The 21,541-nt window shown below is 44.4% G+C and overlaps 2 protein-coding genes across 2 annotated transcripts in view; one reads left to right on the top strand and one right to left on the bottom strand.

The window, feature by feature from the left end:
• The window catches only part of LOC124775706, a 34,880-nt gene extending 21,114 nt beyond the window's left edge, over positions 1-13,766 (bottom strand). The window contains exons 1-2 of the mRNA XM_047250533.1: positions 13,721-13,766; positions 4,338-4,522 (exon numbers count right to left, since the gene is read on the bottom strand). The gene's annotated coding sequence lies outside the window, so the exon portion shown is untranslated. The remainder of the gene's footprint in view (positions 1-4,337; positions 4,523-13,720) is intronic.
• A 10-nt stretch (positions 13,767-13,776) lies between these two features.
• LOC124775705 lies at positions 13,777-18,967 on the top strand. Its single transcript, XM_047250532.1, has 2 exons — positions 13,777-13,904; positions 18,577-18,967. Exons 1-2 carry the CDS (start codon positions 13,777-13,779, stop codon positions 18,965-18,967), a joined length of 519 nt encoding a protein of 172 aa, XP_047106488.1.
• The last annotated feature ends 2,574 nt before the right edge of the window (positions 18,968-21,541 follow it).

The raw sequence follows: 21,541 nt of genomic DNA, 5'->3' as shown, positions 1-21,541 counted from the left end.
TGAGACATTTTTGACTTCTATATAGTGTTCGGTGCAGTATCGTCGCTCATTGATAACTTCACGCCAGTAGTCCACCACCGCAAAGATGCAAAGATGTTGCATGTCAACGCTGCATCATCGGCGGCACCCTTCGGGATGAGGCTTGAGCCACGCCCCCCCCCCCCCCCGCCTCCCCCCCCCCCCCCCCCACGCCGGAGTTGCGAGCTCAGGACAGTTCTACTTTTGCTTCTAGTGGATGGAGTCGTCCGGGTCCTCGCTCTACCAAACTTATCTCAGACTATAAAATACTGAGTGTTGAGTGCTGCCGGCTGCTTCTTTGTGTTCTGGTGACAATCAAGAGTTATACACTGAGGTGACATAAGAAATAGAGAGATGGAGGTAGTATCACGTACACAAGGTATAAGAGGGCAGTGCAACGGCGGAGCTGTCATTTGTACTGAGGTGATTCATGTGGAAAAGTTCCCGGCGTGATTATGGCCGCACAAGGAAAATTAACAGAAATGGTACATGGGACATTCCGTTTCGGAAATCGTTGGAGAATTCAATATTCCGAGATACACAGTGTCAAGAGTGTATTGAGACATCACCTCTCACGATGGACATTACTGTGGCCGACGGCCGTCACTGAACGACCAAGAGCAGAGGCCTTTGCGTACAGTTGTCAGTGCTAACATACAAGCAACACAACGTGAAATAACCATAGAAATCAATGTGGCGCGTACAACGAACGTATCCGTTAGAAGAGTGCGGCGAAATTTCGCGTTAATGGGCTACCGCAGGCGCTGCAGTCACGGACTGTGCGGCCGGTCCCGGCGGAGGAGTCCTCCCTCGGGCATGGGTGTGTGTGTGTTTGTCCTTAGGATAATTTAGGTTAAGTAGGGACTTATGACCTTAGCAGTTAAGTCCCATAAGATTTCACACACATTTGAACATTTTTTTGGCTACTGCAGGAGACGACCGAAACTAATGCCTTCTCTAACAGCACAACATCGCCTGCAGCGTCTCTCCTAAATTCGTGATCGTATTGGTTGGGCCCTAGACGACTGGAAGCCTCATCCTGGTCAGGTGAGTGGCGCAGACCCCACGAAGCCATGGATCCAAGTTGTCGACAACGCACTGGGCAAGCTGGTGGTGGCTTCATAATAGTTTGGGCTGTAATTACATACAATGGGTCGACTGAACCGATCACTGACAGGAAATGATTATGTTCGTCTACTTGGAGACCATTTGCAGCCATTCATAAACTTGATTTTCCCAAACAGCGAATGCCATTTCACTGGGCGACAATTGTTCGCTACTGGTTCGAACAACGTTCTGGACAGATCGAGCGAATGATTTGGCCAAATAGATCATCCGACATAAATTCCATCGAACATTTACGGTAAATAATAGAGAGGTCAGTTCGCGCACAAAACCCTGCACCAGAACACTTTCGTAATTATGGACGGCTGTGAAAGCAGTATGGCTCAATATTTCTGCAAAGTACTTCCAACTACTTGTTGAGTCCACGGTACGTCGAGTTGCTGCGCTACGCGAGGAAATGGAGGTCCGACACGATAGTAGGGGGTGTCTCATGACTTATCACCTCAGTGTATATGCACTGTCACGCTTGTTAATGTCACGGCAACGGCCTTGCCGCAGTGGATACACCGATTCCCGTGAGATCACCGAAGTTACGCACTGTTGGGCGTGGCCGGCACTTGAATGGGTGACCATCCAGCCGCCATGCGCTGTTGCCATTTTTCGGGGTGCACTCAGCCTCGTGATGCCAATTGAGGACCTACTCGACCGAATAGTAGCGGCTCCGGCCAAAGAAAACCATCATAACGACCGGGAGAGTGGTGTGCTGACCGCACGCCCCTCCTATCCGCATCCTCAATTAGGATGACACGGCGGTCGTATGGTCCCGATGGGCCACTTACGGCCTGCAGACAGAGCGCTTTTGTGAATATCATAGCACATGGGAAAGCTATAGAAGATTAGTGTTCCATCATTGCGAAGCAAAGAGTTGTGTTTAGTGACTGTGTGTGTATTTATCAATCCACTGTTCTCTGTGTCCAACTGCGAGTGCTAAAGGAGAAGACAACATACGGAATACAAGACCAGCTGTGTAACTAGCTTTAAGAATTTCAGACAAACAGAACACAGCATTTCATTCGCAACAGAAAGAAATCTTCAGACGCAAAAGTAACTTCGGCGTACCCAAGAGAGTGTTTTGGAACCATTCATTTTCACAACGTATATAAATGACCCAGTGGATAATGTCGAAAGTTCCATGAGGATTTTCCCGAACGATACTGTTGTATACACAGAAGTCGGAACGCTTGAAATCTGGAACGAAATGCAGGAACACCTGCATAGGACCGACGCTTAATGCATGGATTTGCACCTGATCATCAGCATAAATATATGTAACGTGCTGCGCATAAACTGGTGGAGAGACCCATTAGTGTATGACTACGCAACTGCACAACACTCACTGGAAGCAGTCAGACCCATAAAATACCTGGGAGTAGAGCGACTAAACAAAACTAATGAGAGGTAAGGCAGACGCCAGACTGAGATCCACTGGAAGAATCCTCGGGACGTGTAGTTCACTCATAGACGAGGTCGCGTACAAAAACCTAGTTCGACAAACACTTGAATACTGCTTATACGTCTGGGATCGCTACCAGATACGACTGATAGCAGAAATTAAGAAGCTCCAAAGAAGAGTAGTGTGTTTTGTTAGAGGATTATTTAGTAAGCGTTAAAGCGTCACGAGATGCTCAACCAAGTGTAATGGCAGACGATGTAAGGCAAGAGTTCGGCATCACGGTGGAGTCCACTATTATTAAAGTTCCGAGAGCATACGTTTCTAGAAGGAGGAGGCTTACCAACAATCGTTCTTCCCGCGAACCATTCGCAGGTGGAACAGGAAAGTAGGGATGTGGCAGTGGTACCCAAAGTATCCTCCGTCACACACCGTAGTTGGACTCGTGGCTACAGACGTATATGTGGATGTTGATTATCACATTTTGTCACTCGTAGATATGATAATCACTTTTCTCTTTCTCAGTTCTTAGTTGCCTTAGGTTTTGAATACGAATTTCAGTTTACGTTAGCAGAATCTTTCTCCACATTTAAAAATTGTTTCCCTTATGGTATCCTACCGCTAGATACAAAACACGATTTCTACGGGTACGATTTCATAAGAATAAATATTGAACTCGTGTTGTCTGATTTAAATTGTGGTAATTGTAGTTTTGGATGATGAATAGCCACTGGATGGCCTAGGGTTACAGGACGTTAAAAATCTTTAAGGAAACTGAAGAATAACAAGGCGCTCCCCACTGATAGCATTCTTGCAGAATTGCTAAATGTGGAAGAACAACATTAGAGCAGTCTCTGAACTTATGACTCTCATATGGGAACAGGAAAGGATACCAAATGAATGGAATGAAGGAATATTATGTCCCAAACATAAAAAGGGCGATCGAATGGAGCGTGGAAACCTCCGTGGAATCACCCTCCTGAACCTGGGATACAAGGTGTTACGTAATATTTTTGATCGGCTACTCCTACAGGTGGATAAAGAAATTGTAATAACTGTAACAAAAATCATACGATCAGAAAGGATAAGATGGGCAGGTCATGTGGCAAGAATGGAGGAGCCTGAGATGATAAAGAGGATTCTCTTTGGCAATTCAGGAGGACAAAGAGGGCGAGGTCGACCTCGAGCAAGATGGCTGGATGGAGAGGAAGAAGACCTATGGAAACTTGGATGCACAAACTGGAGGAAGGTAACATGTGACCGTGATGGATGGCGGAAGCTCGTTGAGAAGGCCAAGGTTCAGCCTGGACTATAGCGTCACAGAAGAAGAAGAAGAAGAAGAAGAAGAAGTATAGTTCTAAACGCCCTCACCCATTTCACATGTACCTGATCGGAAAAAAGAACGAATCTGTACAAGCGCCACCTGTCTGCTACCATTTGATTTGGCATAAGATCTATTTAAAAGTGGCTCTGAAGTTCTTTCTGCGTTTTAGCGGGTGAATTCTTACTTTTGTCTACTTGTATCGCATAGTTAACATTTCTCATCCTTATGTTACTTTATTCTTAATTGTACATCGGATGGCAGGAGCCGAAACGTCGCAATAAATAAACATACATTAAGTGATCTAGAAGACATTATGCGTGAAAAAAACTCGACTGTCATGCTGTATTATTTGTAAAGGATTTTTATGTACGAAAATGAGACCGCAAACTACTGTGCCCAGCCTGAACTGCCAAACGGCATGCAGAGAAGTGGCAGGCTACAATGCTGCCCAGTAGCGACGGTTACCTGGTGGATGCTCACCTGGAGCAGGTCGCGTTCCTTGCTGGAGTCCAGAGGCAGTCCGTCGTCTCTTCCAGAGTCCAGTAGCTGCAGCTCGCGGGCACTCAGCGGGGACTCCTCCCGTTGCTGCGTTAGCTGGCGATGGTGCTGCGCCCTCGCAGCCGATTCCTGAACCTCCTCCGCCAGCTCACGATCCTTCTCACCACCTACTAAAAAGCGAACAGCAGCTATTCAGGGAAGATTCGATTTGTGAAAGCTCAGCACTTCAGTCTTTATCGCCCTTAGATCAGTCAGATACAAAATTAAGTAATGTGCTCTAAGACAAATTGAAATGTGTCCCCCACCCAACACACACACACACATTATGACCACCTGCTCAATAGTGTGTTGGTCCAGCTTTGGAACGGAATACAGCATCAATTCTGCATGCCGTGGATTCGACAACTCCTTGGTGGATTTCGGGAGGTATGTGACAACAGATGTCTATGCGCAGGTCACACAGTTCTCGTAAATTACGGGTCGCTGGTCTGTGGGCGCAGAGCCGGCGCCGTTTGGCGTCTCAAATTTGTTCCATTGGGTTGATATTAGGCGAATTTGGTGGCCAGTACATCAACATAAGTTCACTATCATGATCTTCAAACGACTGTAGAAAGATTTTGGCCTTGTGACTCGGACAGTTTTCCTTCTGGGACATGCTAACGATATTGGAGAAGATATCAGACACGAGGAAACGCAGATGGCCCACAATAACATTCACGTAGTCCACAGCCGTCATGGTGCCTTCTATTACTACCACAAGTCGCATGGAAGCACAGCTGAATGACCCCTACTGCATACTATTCACGTCCATGGGATGGAACATGATTCGCCCGGATGACGGCTCATCCGGGCAAGATCATCGACTGGTTCAACAAGAAACATGATTCATTCAACACGTTTACATTGATCTATGGTCCAATCTCGATGGTTCCGTGCCCACTGCAGTTGTAATTGCTGATGTAGTTGGATGAACAAGGGAACACGTGGGGTTATTCAGTAATTGCGCTGAATGGTGTGCTCCGAAACGTTTGTGCCTGCACCAGCATTGCATTCCGTCGTCAGATTAGCCGCAAGCCGCAGCTTATCCTGCTCTACAGAGCGTGCGAGCCTCCTACTCCACGTTCTGTGATGAGGCGCGAAAGTCCAACTCATTGTTGCCCACTCGTGGTTTCGCGTCATCCAACCATTTCCATTGATGCTCACGACACTAGCAAGCGAGCAGCCGACCAGCTTCGTCGTTTCCTAGTTGCTCGTTCCCAGGGACCGGGTCACTATAGTTTGCCTTTTGTCAAAGTCGCTTATGTCAGCGGATTTTCACAGACGCGGTCCGTATCGTCTCTAGAATGATTCCCCGCTACTCTCTTCTTGGCTTATAATTATATTTTCCTTACGGCGTCACACGCTCGCAACGCCACCACCCAGTATTCAGTTTTGGGGTGGGCAGGTGTCATAACATTTTCGTTCAACAGTGTAAGTGCTCACATGTAAATTAAATACAATTATACACACCGCTTACACTATATTATAGTAACGATTAACATATAAAACCTAATACTAATGCGAAAAGAAAGGTATTAAAAATATAGCCATGGGAGAAAACTAAAATGAAACAACAGTTATGCATTACAAACTAAGAATCGTGTCTACGCCTTTGTAACGTGCTGAAAACTTTGCGACAATTTAAGGAGGAGTCGTTCCCCTACACAAAATTTAGAAATTTTTAACACTGTTGTTCTTACGTCACCAAGACAGAAAGCACACCGCTAGACAAGCGCAGGAATGTCTGTATACGAGGCGTCAAAAAGTGCTAGTTTGAGAGTGGAAGTGAAGACAACACAGCAAAACGAGGCTCTTTGCCCACTATTCCCTCACTTTAATTAGCATAAATACATCAAAATCAAGCTGCAGTGCTTTCGACGGGAACTCTGTTAGCGTGAGATAAGGGATTTTAATGAGTGGTCGATAAACGTTTGTGTGATTTCCATCAACCGTTTTTGGTGAATGTCGTACTAAATCCCATCTGAATCTCAGGAACGTAACACACGCGTCGGTAAAACACGAAAACACAGAGGCTAGGATTAATTCTACTCTCAGAGTGAGAGCTCACCTTCAGATTAGCTTGACGTGGTGGCAGCAGGGTTAGCAATTCTAAAGAATCAAGTTCCAAGTGCACGATAAGGAAACTCACGAGATGCAGGTTCACTGAAACAACAATTCTGGCACGGACATCGAACAGTAACGCAGCAAACTGCCTAGCTCTTGCAGACAATTTTTCAATACTTCCATAAGATCTTGACGGAAGTAGTTACTCAAATGAATCTTACGGAAAGAACAGGCAACATAACTGGTCCCAGAACTTTATGACAAAAAAACAGTAAAATGATCAGAAATACAAATAGGTAAAACAGAAATTACTAGTAAATTTTAACATCTTGGAGAATCGTACAGTAGAATGAATCAGGAAGATTTGCAATACAAGTAAAAAGTAATAAAAGGGAAGAAGCATGTAGTTTAACTAAGAATATGTACAACAAGTAATTCTTTAGAAAACAAAACTAAAACACTACATCAAAATGATAAAACGGTATCTTATGTATTCATCAGAATGGTTAAGATTTAACTACGCTACTGACCATTACTACAGAAAAACAACAAAGGCAGCATGCAACGAAAGGCGAATTGGCACGAAGTATGCGACATGCTGGGATACCCAAGTGAATAGCGTTTCAGCGAAGCTGCACAAAGTACATACGGTCAACGCCGCCTATATTCAGTGTACAAGGAAAGATTAGGCAGAAATCTCATTTGAATGTTAGTCGTTCGTGATGAGACCGCGTTGCGGCTCGTGTGGGACGGAGATACGTCTACCAGCAGGACCGAGATTCCTCTTTATCGTCTCGCGATACTGCCAGTCGCATTGGTCTGACTCCCACGAATGTCAAGTCAATATGGTATCCATGGTGTCTGCAGGCCCATGCGGATCTCTGCACGACTATCGCTCCAGAGGACAGCCGTGTTGTTCAGTCGGGTGTGCGGGATCGTTCAGTCAAGTGACTTACACTGAGTGAGGAAATGAGCCTGTTTGTAGCTAGACAAGTCTCCACACGCAGAGGACGACATCTGCGCCAGCGAGCACTGTGACAGTTCTTGCGGCGTTATTTGCCGCGGTTGCTGAGAGAGCCGCGAGCACACACAATAAAATGCGCCCAGCGACAACGCTGGAAGCAGTGGCACCAGGCATTGTTGCCAACCGTGGGAGCATGTCCCCACGCGTAGGAACTTTTGGTTCTTTCTTCCACATTGAAAGGATGAATTTTCGAACCGTCTGTAAAGCATAACGACTTTTTGTCCAAGACAGAAAACTTAACAAAATAAGAAATTAAAAAGAAAAAATTTCCAAACTGCACAAATTTTAGACATTGTATACGTCTGTCACCATTGCGTATGCAAAATTGGCCTATAATGGCCTACTTCAGGTACAGAACGAGGTGCAGAAAGAAAGTATTTTAGTCGCTGCCTGGAGAGGGCACGTGACAGGGGAAATACTGACGCGTTTTTTCCTTGCGCTCCTCGTGCTGATGAGCTGCTGCCTCCTAAGGTACCAATTTCGTAGGGAACTAAAGTAGATTCGTGAATTCGCTTTACGAGGCAATCATTTCCAAATGCAGTACATATTTGTAGCAACGAACGTAAATTAAACCAAAGTTGTTGCAATACAGTGCAATGGTTGTAAGAAAGATGGGCACTATCTAGGAAACTCTGACGCTAACAAAAACCGTGAATAAAAGGCAATCAACGCGAATGGGGCCGACTTGGGGTGACCGAAACCAGGGGCGTATCAGGCGGCTTTTAGCGCGTCTACTGTAATCCCTGCACCATTGTTACCTCCACAGTTACATTCTTAACCCGTAACTGGTACACCTGGGTCCCAGGGACCCGAGCGAAATTTCTTTTTTCCAGCTCCGTGATGTGTGTGGTAGCACTGACTTCCCTCTCCCTGTACTCTCCTAACAATCAACTGGCTACCAGCCCACAACATTGTTGCAGGCGTTTCTTTGTTAGTTTTGTTTCTATAAAGGTGATCGGGTCCCGTGGACCCAGGTGTACCGTTAGTGAAAGTTTTCTTTTCGTGGCATTATTTCCGGTATCTTGGATTTACGGTGTAGTGCTTCAGAAAAATGAGCGAGGAAGATACTACAGATAATCTGAACGAACCATTGGACAGTGATATTGAAGACATAAGTGGAAGCGACAGTGACTATGAAATTAGTGAACATGAAACTGGAAGTGATGAAAGTGATGATGGAGACAGTAACAACGAACAATCTGGAACTAATTATATCTATGGAAGAAACAGATTCAAGTGGTCAACAACACCCAGCATACGTGGAAGAACCTCTCAAACCAACATCATTGCTCCAATTCACTTTCCTGGCATACGTAATGCAGCTAGACAGGTAACAGAAAAGACCCCTCTAGCATTTTGGGAACTACTTTTCAGCAAAGAAATGATTGCAGAGGTAGTACTCAGAACCAATGAAAAGATTATGTCATTGCCACCTGAGTCAAAAAAGAATTCTTTTTCAAATCTAACAGACAGTACTGAAATAAAAGCTGTCATAGGTCTTTGTTATTTGTGGGGAGCCTTCAAGTCAAACAACGAAGATCTGAATGGTTTATATGCTACAAACGGCACTGGTAGACCAATTTTTAGGGCAACTATGCCCTTGAAACGTTTGCTGTTTTTATTACGTTGCCTTCGTTTTGATGATGCAGCAACCCGTGACGCAAGGAAACTCACAGATAAACTGTACCACATCTCTTGGCTCTTCAATTCATTGATAGAAGCTTGTCAAGAAAACTATTCAGTCGGAGAGTACGTCACTGTTGACGAAATGCTTGTAGGATTCCGTGGTAGATGTCCATTTAGGATGTACATTCCATCCAAGCCACGGAAATACGGTATAAAAATATTTATTCTAGCTGATGCCAAAATGCACTACTGTTTGAATGCAGAGATATATTCGGGAAAATCAGCTGTAGCCATCCCGCGCCGTGTCCTCTTACCAACAGCTGTTGTCATGCGGTTGGTTGAACCAATCAAGGGAAGTAACAGAAATGTGACAGGGGACAACTGGTTCTCAAGTGTGGAGTTGGTCAATGAGTTGTCGAACTGTAATTTGACTTATATTGGCACCATGAGAAAGAACAAGGCTGAGCTACCACCAAGCTTTTCAACAGCAAAGGGCAGAAATGTGTCTTCTTCAATCTACGGATACTCTGGTTCTGTAACAATACTTTCACACGTCCCCAAAAAGAACAAGGTTGTCAACCTGATATCGACAATGCACCATGGAGAATGTATGGTGGAAAATAAGCCTGAAATAATCCATGACTACAATAAAACAAAAGGTGGAGTTGACGCACTTGACGAAAAGACGCATAATTACACGACTTCTAGAAGAACAAGGCGGTGGCCTATGGCAGTCTTCTACACTATGCTAGATATAGCAGGTGTAAATGCTTTTGTTTTGTACCATGGGAAAGAAGATACTGATGATGTGACACGCAGAGAATTCCTCATTGAACTAGGTACACAACTCATAAGTGATTGTATGAAAAGAAGATTGGATTCTCCATTTTTGAGAAAAGATATCCGAAATTCCATTTGTGATATTCTAGGCATGACCCCCTCCAAGGCATCAGGAACATCCCAGGTTCACAGTGAAGCTGGTGCTACTAAATCGAAGAGGAAAAGATGCTCAGTGTGCCCATCTAAAAAAGACAGGAAAGCATCCCGGGCGTGTGCCAGATGTCGAACACCATTATGTTTGGAATGTTCCACTGCTTTATGTCCAAACTGTTTCGGTAGTCTGGATGAATGAAATAACTGAAATGGACTGGTGAAGATGCTGTATAATTGAAACCTAATATTTTGTCATAATTTCTGCTATTTTCAAAGATCACATAGTCATTTAGCTGAGAAATGTACTAAAATTTATCCAAAAGTTGTGCCTGCAGAAATTTTTATATTGATTTTGAACTTTTCTTCTGGCTTACTGTTGTGAAGCATAGTACATTTTGTGTTTAAACGTGAAGTTTCAGTTGTCTATCTTACTATTTGTAACTGATGTGCAGGACTTTCCAAAAGTATATTTTTCACATTTCGTATTTTATGCAGTTTATTGTCCTTTTTTGTAACATCTTTAAGGTATGACCATAAATGAGGAATGTGGTTTTAAAACATTAGTAACAAAACATTAATAAAAGTTTCATATTTAAATTTCATTTAAATGTGTTTTTTTTACCAAAATATACTCAAAACTTGGGTGGGTCCCGAGGACCCAGATGTACCTTATGTGTTACAATTTATAGGTGTACCAGTTACGGGTTAACTCCCGTGGCGCCGCGACTGTGTCTTTGTTGTGTGTTCACATGTTGAAAATAAAGGATCAACAGCTCGCCTAGATCAGTTTGCTTCCTTTAGCCTTAGCATAAGTTTCTTTTTTTTTTTTTTTTGGTGTGTAACTCTAGTATTAGTATTTTTTGTTACGTTTTCAGCACCGAAAAGGAAAAGAGAGTTACAAAACAGTGACAGCCAAACCCCAAAACAGAAATTTAGGGAAGTGCGGCAAGAGGAAGAACAGTTTAAAGGATGGTTAACTGCAGAGCCCAAGGACAGTTACCATGTGTGATGCAGGGTGTGTAATAGTTTGTGTACTGGAAAAAGCGAACTTTTGAAACACGCAAATCGGGATTCCGCAAAAATCTAGTGTCACAAATTAAGACATAATCAGTGCTTTCATCGTACTGAACAATTGGGGCCCCGTGACTCCCTACAATTTCATTTGAAAAGTCCTACGTTCATCTCGAAGGACCCTATGGACTTACCTACTATAAGCACCGCTAGTCTTCAGCTCGAAGAGGACGCCAAAGCTTCTGAAATAAGATTGGCGACAGCAATTGCTGACCACTCACTATCCTTGTCAACAATACATCACACAGGTGAGTTCATAAAACACATTTTCATCGATTCTGTAGAGGTGGCTAAATTATTACAATAAAGCTGCTTTAAACTCAATTGTTATTGAAAATTTAGGTAACTACATAACAGTGTCAGTTTACAAATGTTTTAATACTTTGTTTGCATTTCTTTAGGCATACTTGCTCCTAGTTTTTTACAACAGTTTTGAATATCTGGGTCACAGAGCCATGTTTGTGTCAGCAATTCTATCAAACCTTTCTTTGTTGTGATCTTCTGTGTTCTTATTTTCTTCTTAACTATTGCCCACAGATTTTCGATTGGGTTCATATCTGGGCTGTTCCCAGGCCATGGAACCACAGTAATATCATTTTCATCCAGAAACTTTCCCACACTCTGCCTTATGGCATGGTGCTACGTCATGCATGAAAACATAATCTTCACGTTAAACAATCGCCTGGTCTGAGGCAGAAGTCTCTCTTTTAACACTCTCTCATTGTCCTTGATTCACAGAACAGTGTACAGATTTCCTGTACCCTTTCACCAAAAAACATTCCGGATCATAACTGAAGTCGGATGCTTCAGAGTATGGCATACACAATGAAGCTCCTCCAATTCCCTCCTCACATACTGGCTACTTTCTTCCATGCCTCAGAACATTGATTCATCACTGAAACAAACATGGAAGTAAATATTAAGCTTTTCATTACTACCACAAATCGCATTACTAAAAAATTTAGTGATTATCATGGGCACATTTTGCTAGCCATGTCCACCACATCCAAAAATTTTTTCAAGAGCAACATTTGGGAATGAGTTCGTTCAATTAAATTCGTATTAATGGACAATTTTTTTGTATCTACATTTTTCGAGTCCTCAACAGTCCAGTGCTAGGGGGATTTTCCCCAGTTTAACCATTATAAGGCAATTCCTGGGATGCTCTTAGGACGGGGTCGACGTGCTGGCAGACCTGCGTTACACAGAAGTCTCCTTACAGTTCTAGCTGACACTGTCACTCCAGAATCCTCCAGCTGCACAGAGAATTGCATGTTTGTAGCTTTACAATTGAGAATGATCATATTTTTCAATTTTCGCTGAACTGCAGGGCTCAATTTTGGTTTAGTTCCATATCTCCCCATTCATTGTTATCGATCACCAAATTTTTCTGATTTAAAATGTTTAATGTTACTCACTGTCTCTTGTGAGATCCTAAGTCTGGAAGCAATTTGATGCTGTACGTAACGCCCTTCTGCCAAAATTGTCCTAACAATGGCAACTGCAGTGGATGAAATATCTTTCTTCCTACCTACAACATCAAACTGTGTGGTGCTGGTAAGTGCTATGAGACCAAACTGTTGATGTAATCAGTCCCTAAGCTTACACATTACTTAAACTAACTTACGCTAAGGCCAACACACATGCCCATGCCCGAGGGAGGACTCGAACCTCCGATGTCAAAATGTGTGACTCCAAAAGAACTGAAATTAACCGCTCACTTGGACTCTGATCTGTTACTTGAAATTAATTCCAAATAGTTTACTTAAATCGTTATTCACTAATTAAACAACTGATAGTCGCTAACATTCTCAACAATCAACACAACACTCAAAAAATTCTCATTGCGTAATGGAAGCAGGAGTGGGTACACAAACCCGAGTTTCAACTGTCAGTGTCTTGCAGTCGTTGTAGCCAACCTACGCAATTCGAAATTCTCTACAAATGCCCAAATTTACCATTGAACAAATGGTTCAAATGGCTCTGAGCACTATGGGACTTAACTTCTGAGGTCATCAGTCCCCTAGAACTTAGAACTACTTAAACCTAACTAACCTAAGGACATCACAAACATCCATGCTCGAGGCAGGATTCGAACCTGCGACCGTAGCGGTCGCGCGGTTCCAGACTGTAGTGCCTAGAACCACTCGGCCACTCTGGTCGGCTACCACTGAACACTCCACATTCTCCTCAGAATAGTTTTATCTGACCTGACTGTGTAGAATGCTTATTAAATACAAAATTTCAAAGCAAATGTTGATGCTACAGCTTCACCATAATAACCTGACCACCTCTGTAAAATTGCCCAAAAAACTAACAGCAGCAAGGTTCCCAAATAACACTGTTAATATTTTGTTTGTAAACAGTGACCGTCCGGTGTACAAAATTGTTAATAGAGGGAAAACGTCAATACCCAATGCATGATTAGCTCCTCTTTTTTCGTCAGCCTAGAATTTTTAGCTCCCATATGGACTTTCGAGGTGAACGTAAGAACTTTTCACACTGAAATTGAAAGGAGTCACGTGGCACCGATTAGTCAACACTAAGGTAAGTGGTTAATAAAGCAGGAAGGTAAGTAAGAAACTGAAGAGGCGGCACAACGACGCACCGGCCGGCGCGTCCCTGGGCGGCGAGCCGCGGCGGCGCTCCCTGGGCGGCGGCGGGATGTCCATGGCGTGCAGCGCGCGCAGCGAGTCCAGCAGCGCGCTATCTCCAGAGCTGCGCACCTCCAGCGGCTCGCCCACCACCTGCACACCGCCACCACGTCCGCTCACTGCCGCTGCCCTCACTACGTTGCGTCCTTAATAGGTCACTCGTAAGACTCAAATGGGCAACAGCTGCGTCAAATTTCTTAAAACAAATTTCTTAGGGCTAACGTTTCTAAGCGACCTGTCGTGAAGTGTCAAGTGTGCATCTGTGATCTGTGGACGACTGCGATGAGTGCTTGTACAGTGCAGTCTTGTGTTTCTCTTGTTACTGATCGAGGGAAGGGACACAGTGAAAGTCGGCGCCAGTCAAAAAGCGACTTCTCTCTAATAGCAGCAAGTGAGCTCCATCTGACGTCTGGATCACCATCGTCAGTGTCACATGCCTTTATGAGATAATGAAAAGAGTCTTCATATGTAATCCAGGACACTGGCGCGAAGTCTGATGACCAGGAACTTGACACCACCACATCTCCCCCCCTTGCTGGCAGTATTGATGGAGAACAATCCGACGGACGGGGTATTAGATCTCGGCGACCCCTTTGGTGCTAATCGAGAGGAGTAGAGGGGTAGGATGTGTGTCGGCACTGCCCTTCATCCCCTCCATTTGCTCATCGCGATTGTATAACACAATCGTAACACTACACTATATGCACATCCATTACACTCACCTACATTCACATATCTGGGGCCAGTGTAAGTGAAGAAAGAAAGCCCTTTCCGGCTAGACGGCCGAACCCAGCCCTTGGGGTGACCCAGCTAGCAGTGCCACACGACTTACACTGGAGAGCCAAAGGAACTGGTACACCTGCCTAATATTGTATACGGCTTATACGGCTCCTTCGACCACGCAGTAGCACCGTAACACGACGTGGCAAGGACTCGACTAATGTCTCAAGTAGTGCTGGAGGGAACTGACACCATTAATCCCGCAGGGCTGTCCATAAGTCCGCAAGAGTACTAAGGGGTGGAGAACAGCATGTTGCATGGCATCCCAGATATGCTCAATAATTTTCATGTCTGGGGAGTTTAGTGGCCAGCGGAAGTGTTTAAACTCAGAAGAGAGTTTCTGGAGCCACTCTGTAGCAATTCTCGATGCGTGGGGTGTCGCACTGTCCTGCTAGAATTGCCGAAGTCCGTCGGAATGCACAATACACATGAATGGATACAGGTGATCACACAGGGTGCTTCCTTACGTGTCACATGTCAGAGTCTTCTCTAGACGTATCAGGGGTCCCATATCACTCCAACTGCACACGCTTCACACCATTACAGAGCCTCCATCAGCTTGAGCAGTCCCCTGCTGACATACAAGGTCCATGGGTTCATGAGGTTGTCTCCATACCCGTACACGTCCATCCGCTCGATACAATTTGAAACTAGACTCGTCAGATCAGGCAACATGTTTCCAGTCATTAATAGGCCAGTGTCCGTGTTGACGGGACCAGGCGAGGCGTAAAGCTTTGTGTCGTGCAGTCATCAAGGGTACACGAGTGGGCCTTCGGCTCCGAATGCCCATATCGATGATGTTTCGATGAATGATTCGCAAGCTGACACTTGTTAATGGCCCAGTAATGAAATCTCCAGCAATTTGCGGAAAGGTTGGACTTCTCTCACGTTCAACGATTCTCTTCAGTCGTCGTTGGACCCGTCCTTTTATGCTCTTTCTCCTGCCTCAGCGATGTCGGAGATTTGATTTTTTACCGGATTCCTGATATCAGGGTGCACTCGTGACATGGGTATACGGGAAAATCCCCACTTCATCGCTATCTCCGAGACGCTGTGTCCCATCGCTCGAGCGCCGACTGTAACACCACGTTCAAAGTCACTTAAATCTTGATAACCCGCCATTGTAGTAGCAGTAACCGATCTAAGAACTGCGCCAGTTACCTGTTGTCGTATATAGGCGTTGCCGACCGCAGCACCGTATTGTGTCTGTTTACATATCTGTGTATTTGAATACGCATGCCTAAACCAGTTTCTTTGGCCCTTTAGTGTCGTTACTTAGCGTTTACATCTTGCATATAACAATAAACAGGTTTCTGTTAAAGCTAAGTGGCCCATAACAGTAACAATTAATATGTACAATGCTACAGAATTCATCTTTGACGAGTTAGATGAAATGGTTATCAAAAGAAGTTGATTATTGCGTCGAAAATCTGTAGTTACTTATATATCTTGATCCGTAACAAGGTTTTGAGTATTAACCACATGGCAATGCTTATTTGCATGCCATCATTTGCATTTCCTCGTTTCATTATCTTGAACCGTTTGTGACACACAACAGATGTTCAATCACACGATTCACACTGCGTTCGGCAGAACTGGGTGCACTGTGCTTGACCCTCCAGTAGACGTAAAAATCAGTATCTCGAGAACCGAGACAGATATCACTCTCAGCTTCAAAAGCAATTTCTACATGTTAGCTACATTTCATACACAGCAGGTATGACCTAAAATGGACCCTACACCAAGTATATGTAATGTGTTTCTACCTCTGCAAACTCTTAAAAGTTTCGTGCAGTGATGTAGCTAATTTCGATGCAGTACAATAATTATGACAAATAACGAAAAGAAATTCGGTCGTTTGTCGAGCAAGGACATCAAACTCTAAGATGCGAAAGAATCAATTGTTTTTTCACTGAATAGTTTTCTTAAAATCAGATGACGAGTTACGTTTCATAAAGCACGGCACATCTGCTCAGTGCTTCACTGACAATTCGTGTAGTGTAGCTGTGCTGCAAACATAGGCCAGAGCACCCATATCGCACCATTTGGCATTGGGCTGCTGGAATATTTGCGTTGTCCCCTACCGTGCCACATTCGTATCAGATTGTTCACGTAGGACGAAGTGATAGATACCTTTTTTTTTAGTTGGTTTGAAAATAAACATTATGGAAACACTATTCTTTTTCTTTTTATTCGCTCAAACACCTTTCGACGCTTATGTGTCTTCTTCTGTGGGCCAGACTTTATTTCTGTTAGGTATAATACAAACGTTATAATCATTTATCTACGTTTCGCTTAAATATTATAACATGTGCATTTTGGTTGGTTTGTTTTGCTTTCTCAACTTAAATTATATTGCTAATGAAACTGCGTTTTTTTTTTCAACCTATTGACCAACTGGGATCACGTTGACAACTTCAGTTCCTCTTCTTCCTTTGTTGTTGTTTCCTATTTTTCCAGTATTCCTTCATTTTCTCCCCATGAAGTCTCTTCCTTACTGCTGTTCATGTTGTTCCCGATTTGTTATTTCGTCTGCTTCGAAAGCCTTCCAAATTGAGTATTTTATTCTTAAAACGGTTTCTTTCTGCTATTTCTGATTCTTTGATGTTGTTTCTTTCTAGATCTTTCCTTACTTCTGTAATCCACGCTATTGTCGATTTCTTCTTCCAGAAATATAGGAATATTTGTTTTGTTAGTCTATTTGCATCCATTCGGTAGAGGTGTCCGAAAAAGGTTAATCTTCGTTTGGCCATTACTCCAGATAGTTTCTCTATATTTTTGTAGATCTCCTCATTACTTCTTATTTTCCAACCATGTGCAGTTTTTATTGCGTCCATTGTTTTTCTAATAATCCTTTCCAGTACCTCTAGTTTGTCCATCTTATAGTTGATCGTTAGGTAATCAAATCCATATAAACATTCTGGTCGTGCCACTGTGGTGTAATGTTTTAGTTTTGTTTTTATAGATATACATTTCTTGTTGCAAATATTTTTGATCAGACCATATGATGTTTCCATTTTGTTAATTCTTACATCTATTGCAGATTTTTCTAGTCCATTCTGTAGTATAGTTTCTCCAAGATATTTAAATTTATTTACTCGCTCTATTTTACCTATTTGTGTTTCTATGAATTTTGGAGCATTTTTTATATTTGTCATGAATTTTGTTTTTTCAGCTGAAATTTTGAGAGCAGTTCTGTTTGCTATTTTTTTCTAGAAGGTTTATTTGAATAACTGCTTCTGTCAGGTTTTCTGAAAGTATTGCAAAATCATCCGCAAAAGGCAAGCAGTTTACGTTAATTCCATTTGTTTCCCTTCCCAGAGTTATTGATTCAATTTCGTGATTTTTTAGCTCCGAATTCCAGATCCTTATAATTTTTTTCTAGAACAAAATTAAACAGTAAAGGTGATAAACTATCACCTTGATATGTGGAATAATCAGGTCTACTGCCGGATGTTTGCGTCGCTCTGGCACAATATTTCGGCCACGTAATTCGTTGCCTTCTGCAGGAGCTATCTGAGACTGCCGTATTGGAGGATCTTGTCCAGTATTTATGCAAAAACAGTGCCCAGCGACCTCTGGGCATAAATACTGGACAAGATCCTCCAATACGGCAGTCTCAGATAGCTCCTGAAGAAGGCAACGAGTTACGTGGCCGAAATATTGTGCCAGAGCGTCACAAACATCCGGCAGTAGACCCGATTACTCCACATATCAAGGTCTCGCCGGGGAAGCGTGAAGAGCTATAACTATCACCTTGTCTAACACCAGTTTTTATTTCAAATGGCTGAGATACTTCTCCCATAAATTTTACTTTAGATATTGTACGTATTAGTGTTTCACGAATTATATTTGCTAACTTTGATTAACACCAAATTCACTAATGACCTTATCTATTGTTTCTCTGCGTTATTATACATGGATTTTTTTGCTCTTTTTTTTTTCTTGTCGTTTCTGACAGCGAGTCATCTGCAAAGCAGTGAGGAAGAAGTTTCTTTGTGCATTTCCGAAGTGCTATATATACCTGCAGAGTGCGCTGTCGCTGCTGCAAAGGGACGGCTGGGCCCAAGGCAGGCAGCCGCAGCGGGGCGTCTGCGGAGGGCGCGCCTCCAGCTCCAGCTGCAGCTGCAGCTAGGGGCCCGGGGCTGCGGCTGCGGCTGTGGCTGGGCGGCGGGCTGTCGTCGCGGTCCCTCTGCGGCGGCGACGGCGACCCGTCGTCGGAGCTGCTGGAGGGCGGCGGCGGCGGCGAGGGCGGCCGCGTGGCCGTGGCCTCGGCGCCCGGCGCCGGGAACTGCACGCGCCGCGGCGACCGCAGCGACGACTTGAGCGGCCCGCCCGTGTACACGCGCGAGTACGCCTCGCCCGCCGGCGTCTGCGTCACCTGCGCCACACACCTCGCGCTCACCATTCGGTCCTGCTAATACACGTCTTCTGACGGTCAAACTCTCCACACCTTTTATTCCTCTGTTCAGAGGGTTGCACAGGGAAGCGGAGGTAATCAAAATGGCTCTCAGCACTATGGGACTTAACATCTCAGGTCATCAACCCCTAGAACCTAGAACTACTTAAACCTAACTAACCTAAGGACATCACACACATCCATGCCCGAGGCAGGATTCGAACCTGCGACCGTAGCGGTCGTGCGGTTCCAGACTGAAGCGCCTAGAACCGCTCGGCCACCAACGGCCGGCGCGGAGGTAATCAACTCCACCAGAATCAGCCCTGCACACGGTATTCCCTGCCAGTCGCTTGAAGGTCTCCACACACTCACAAGCCAGAAAATATGACCACCAATCAATCATCGATATGAATCCGTCCGGGCGATAGCAGCGTCACCTGGGCTTGCAATGACTCCAAGTCAGCCGGCCGATGTAGCCGAGCGGTCCTAGGTGCTTCAGTCTGGAACCGCGCGACCGCTACGGTCGCAGGTTCTAATCCTGCCTCGGGCATGGATGTGTGTGATGTCCTTAGGTTAGTTAGGTTCAAGTAGTTCTAAGTTCTAGGGGGCTGATGACCTCAGATGTTAAGTCCCATAGTGCTCAGAGCCATTTGAACATTTGAACTCCAAGTCAGACACGCGCACCGCTCATGTAGCATCAGTGAGCATCCTGTCCGTGTGCAGAATGGGGAAGGCGCGAGATCTATCTGAGTTTGACCGAGAACAGCCTGTGACGGCGCAGAGGTTCGGCACGACTTGCCGCGTGTTCGAATAGTGCTGTGGTGAATGTCTTCAGCATGTGGCGAAACCAAGGGGAAATCACACCCAGACGTCGTGGAGTTGCCCGGCCAGCCCTCATGACATCTGTCGGACGTCGTAGGATGGGCAGATTGGTAAAGAGGGACAGGCGGTGAACTGTGCCGTAACTATAATACTTAAATGATTAATGGAAAATCTCATATTAAGATGTGAAACAAATACTAACAAAGAGATAGAAGGGCTGGCCAGTACTTACCTCAGCTCAGTACAGCCGATAGATACACAAAACAGAACAGAAAATTTACATTCCTAGCTTTCAGAACTTTGTTCCTTCAACAGGGAGGAGAGAGGGGAAAAAAGGGAAGAAGGGAAAGTGGATTCAGTTACTCACAACCCAGGTTATGAAGCAACAAGGAAAGGTAAACAGGGAGGGTAGCAAGGATGGTATTTGAACTATAATATTTCAATGATATGGCAGAGGCAAGTGTGTCTGAAAACACAGTGCACCGCCGCGAACCCTCCTACCAATGGGCCTCCGCAGCCGACGACCCATGCATGTGGCAATGTTAACACCACAACAGCGGCAACTACGACAGAAATGGGCGCGTGACCATCGGCACTGGACGTTAGCGCAGTAACAGAGCGGTGCATGGTCTCGTGAATCCTGACACGTAATTCATCATGAATCTGTACTGTGGGACGGAGACTAGCTGTCGGCGGCTCCATTATGCTCTGCGGAACATTCACGTGGCTATGCACACGTCCAGTGCAGCTCTTGCAAGCCACCTTGATGGCCAAGGAGTATCGCACGCTGAGTTGCAGACAACGTACACCCCTTTACGACGCTCATGTTTCCCGATGGTTGTGGCATTTTGCAACAAGATAAATGCGCCATGTCACAAGGCCAGGAGTGTGATGGAGTGGTTCGAGGAACACAACAGCGAGTTCCAGTTATTCGGCGTTCCCCAAGAAAGTGTTACAGGCCCTCTATTGTTCCTCATCTATATTAACGACATAGGAGACAAAATCAGTAGCCCTCTTAGAGTTTTTGCAGATGATGCTGTGATTTACCGTCTCGTAAAGTCATCAGATGACCAAAACTAATTTCAAAATGATATAGATAAGATATCTGTACGGTGCGAAAAATGGCAATTGACCCTTGAAACACGTATGTAACGCAGCAGCGATGGCGAGGCATTGTAGCATCTGTGACCAGAGAGTATGCGCTTGACCGCGCGAGTGTTGCGAGCGGTTCTTAGTCTGTCAGTCAGTCGTTGCGAGTCGGTCAGTAGTCGTTGCGAGTCTGTAGCTCTGTCTAGTTGAGAGCAGTACTCTGTCAGTAGTCGTGCAGTGCAGTACGCTAATAGTCGTCATGCAGAGCGGCCGGTCAGTAGTAGCAGCCCAGTGCGGTAGTGTGATGTAGGCGGTCGGCAACACTGGTCAAGATGGAGAATAAGGTATACTGTTAATTAATATAATCATTAGATAATGAAAAATTTTATTTATTGTAATTATTCTCCAACAAGTCCCCCAATAATAATTTTTATTTCAAAAGCATTTTTTCAAAAATTTAATTTTTTATTGAACTAAAGATCTCGTTGCACTTCCCATTTCATTCCACTTCTTTTGAAGAAAAATTTCACTAGAATCACAAAAAAAGAGAATATTATTATTTGCAATGCAGTTCCTCCAAGCGGTGCGCAACAACAAGAGCAGAAATGTGACATCCATTTATTCTGAGGTAAGACTTTAATTCTGATTGTTTTGCACAGGGCCAAAGACCGATATTTCGGTTTAA

The sequence above is a fragment of the Schistocerca piceifrons genome, chromosome 2 (assembly GCF_021461385.2).
Source record: "Schistocerca piceifrons isolate TAMUIC-IGC-003096 chromosome 2, iqSchPice1.1, whole genome shotgun sequence".
Taxonomy (NCBI): domain Eukaryota; kingdom Metazoa; phylum Arthropoda; class Insecta; order Orthoptera; family Acrididae; genus Schistocerca; species Schistocerca piceifrons.
Note: the sequence above shows the minus strand (reverse complement) of the source record. Positions and strands in the feature narration are given on the sequence as shown.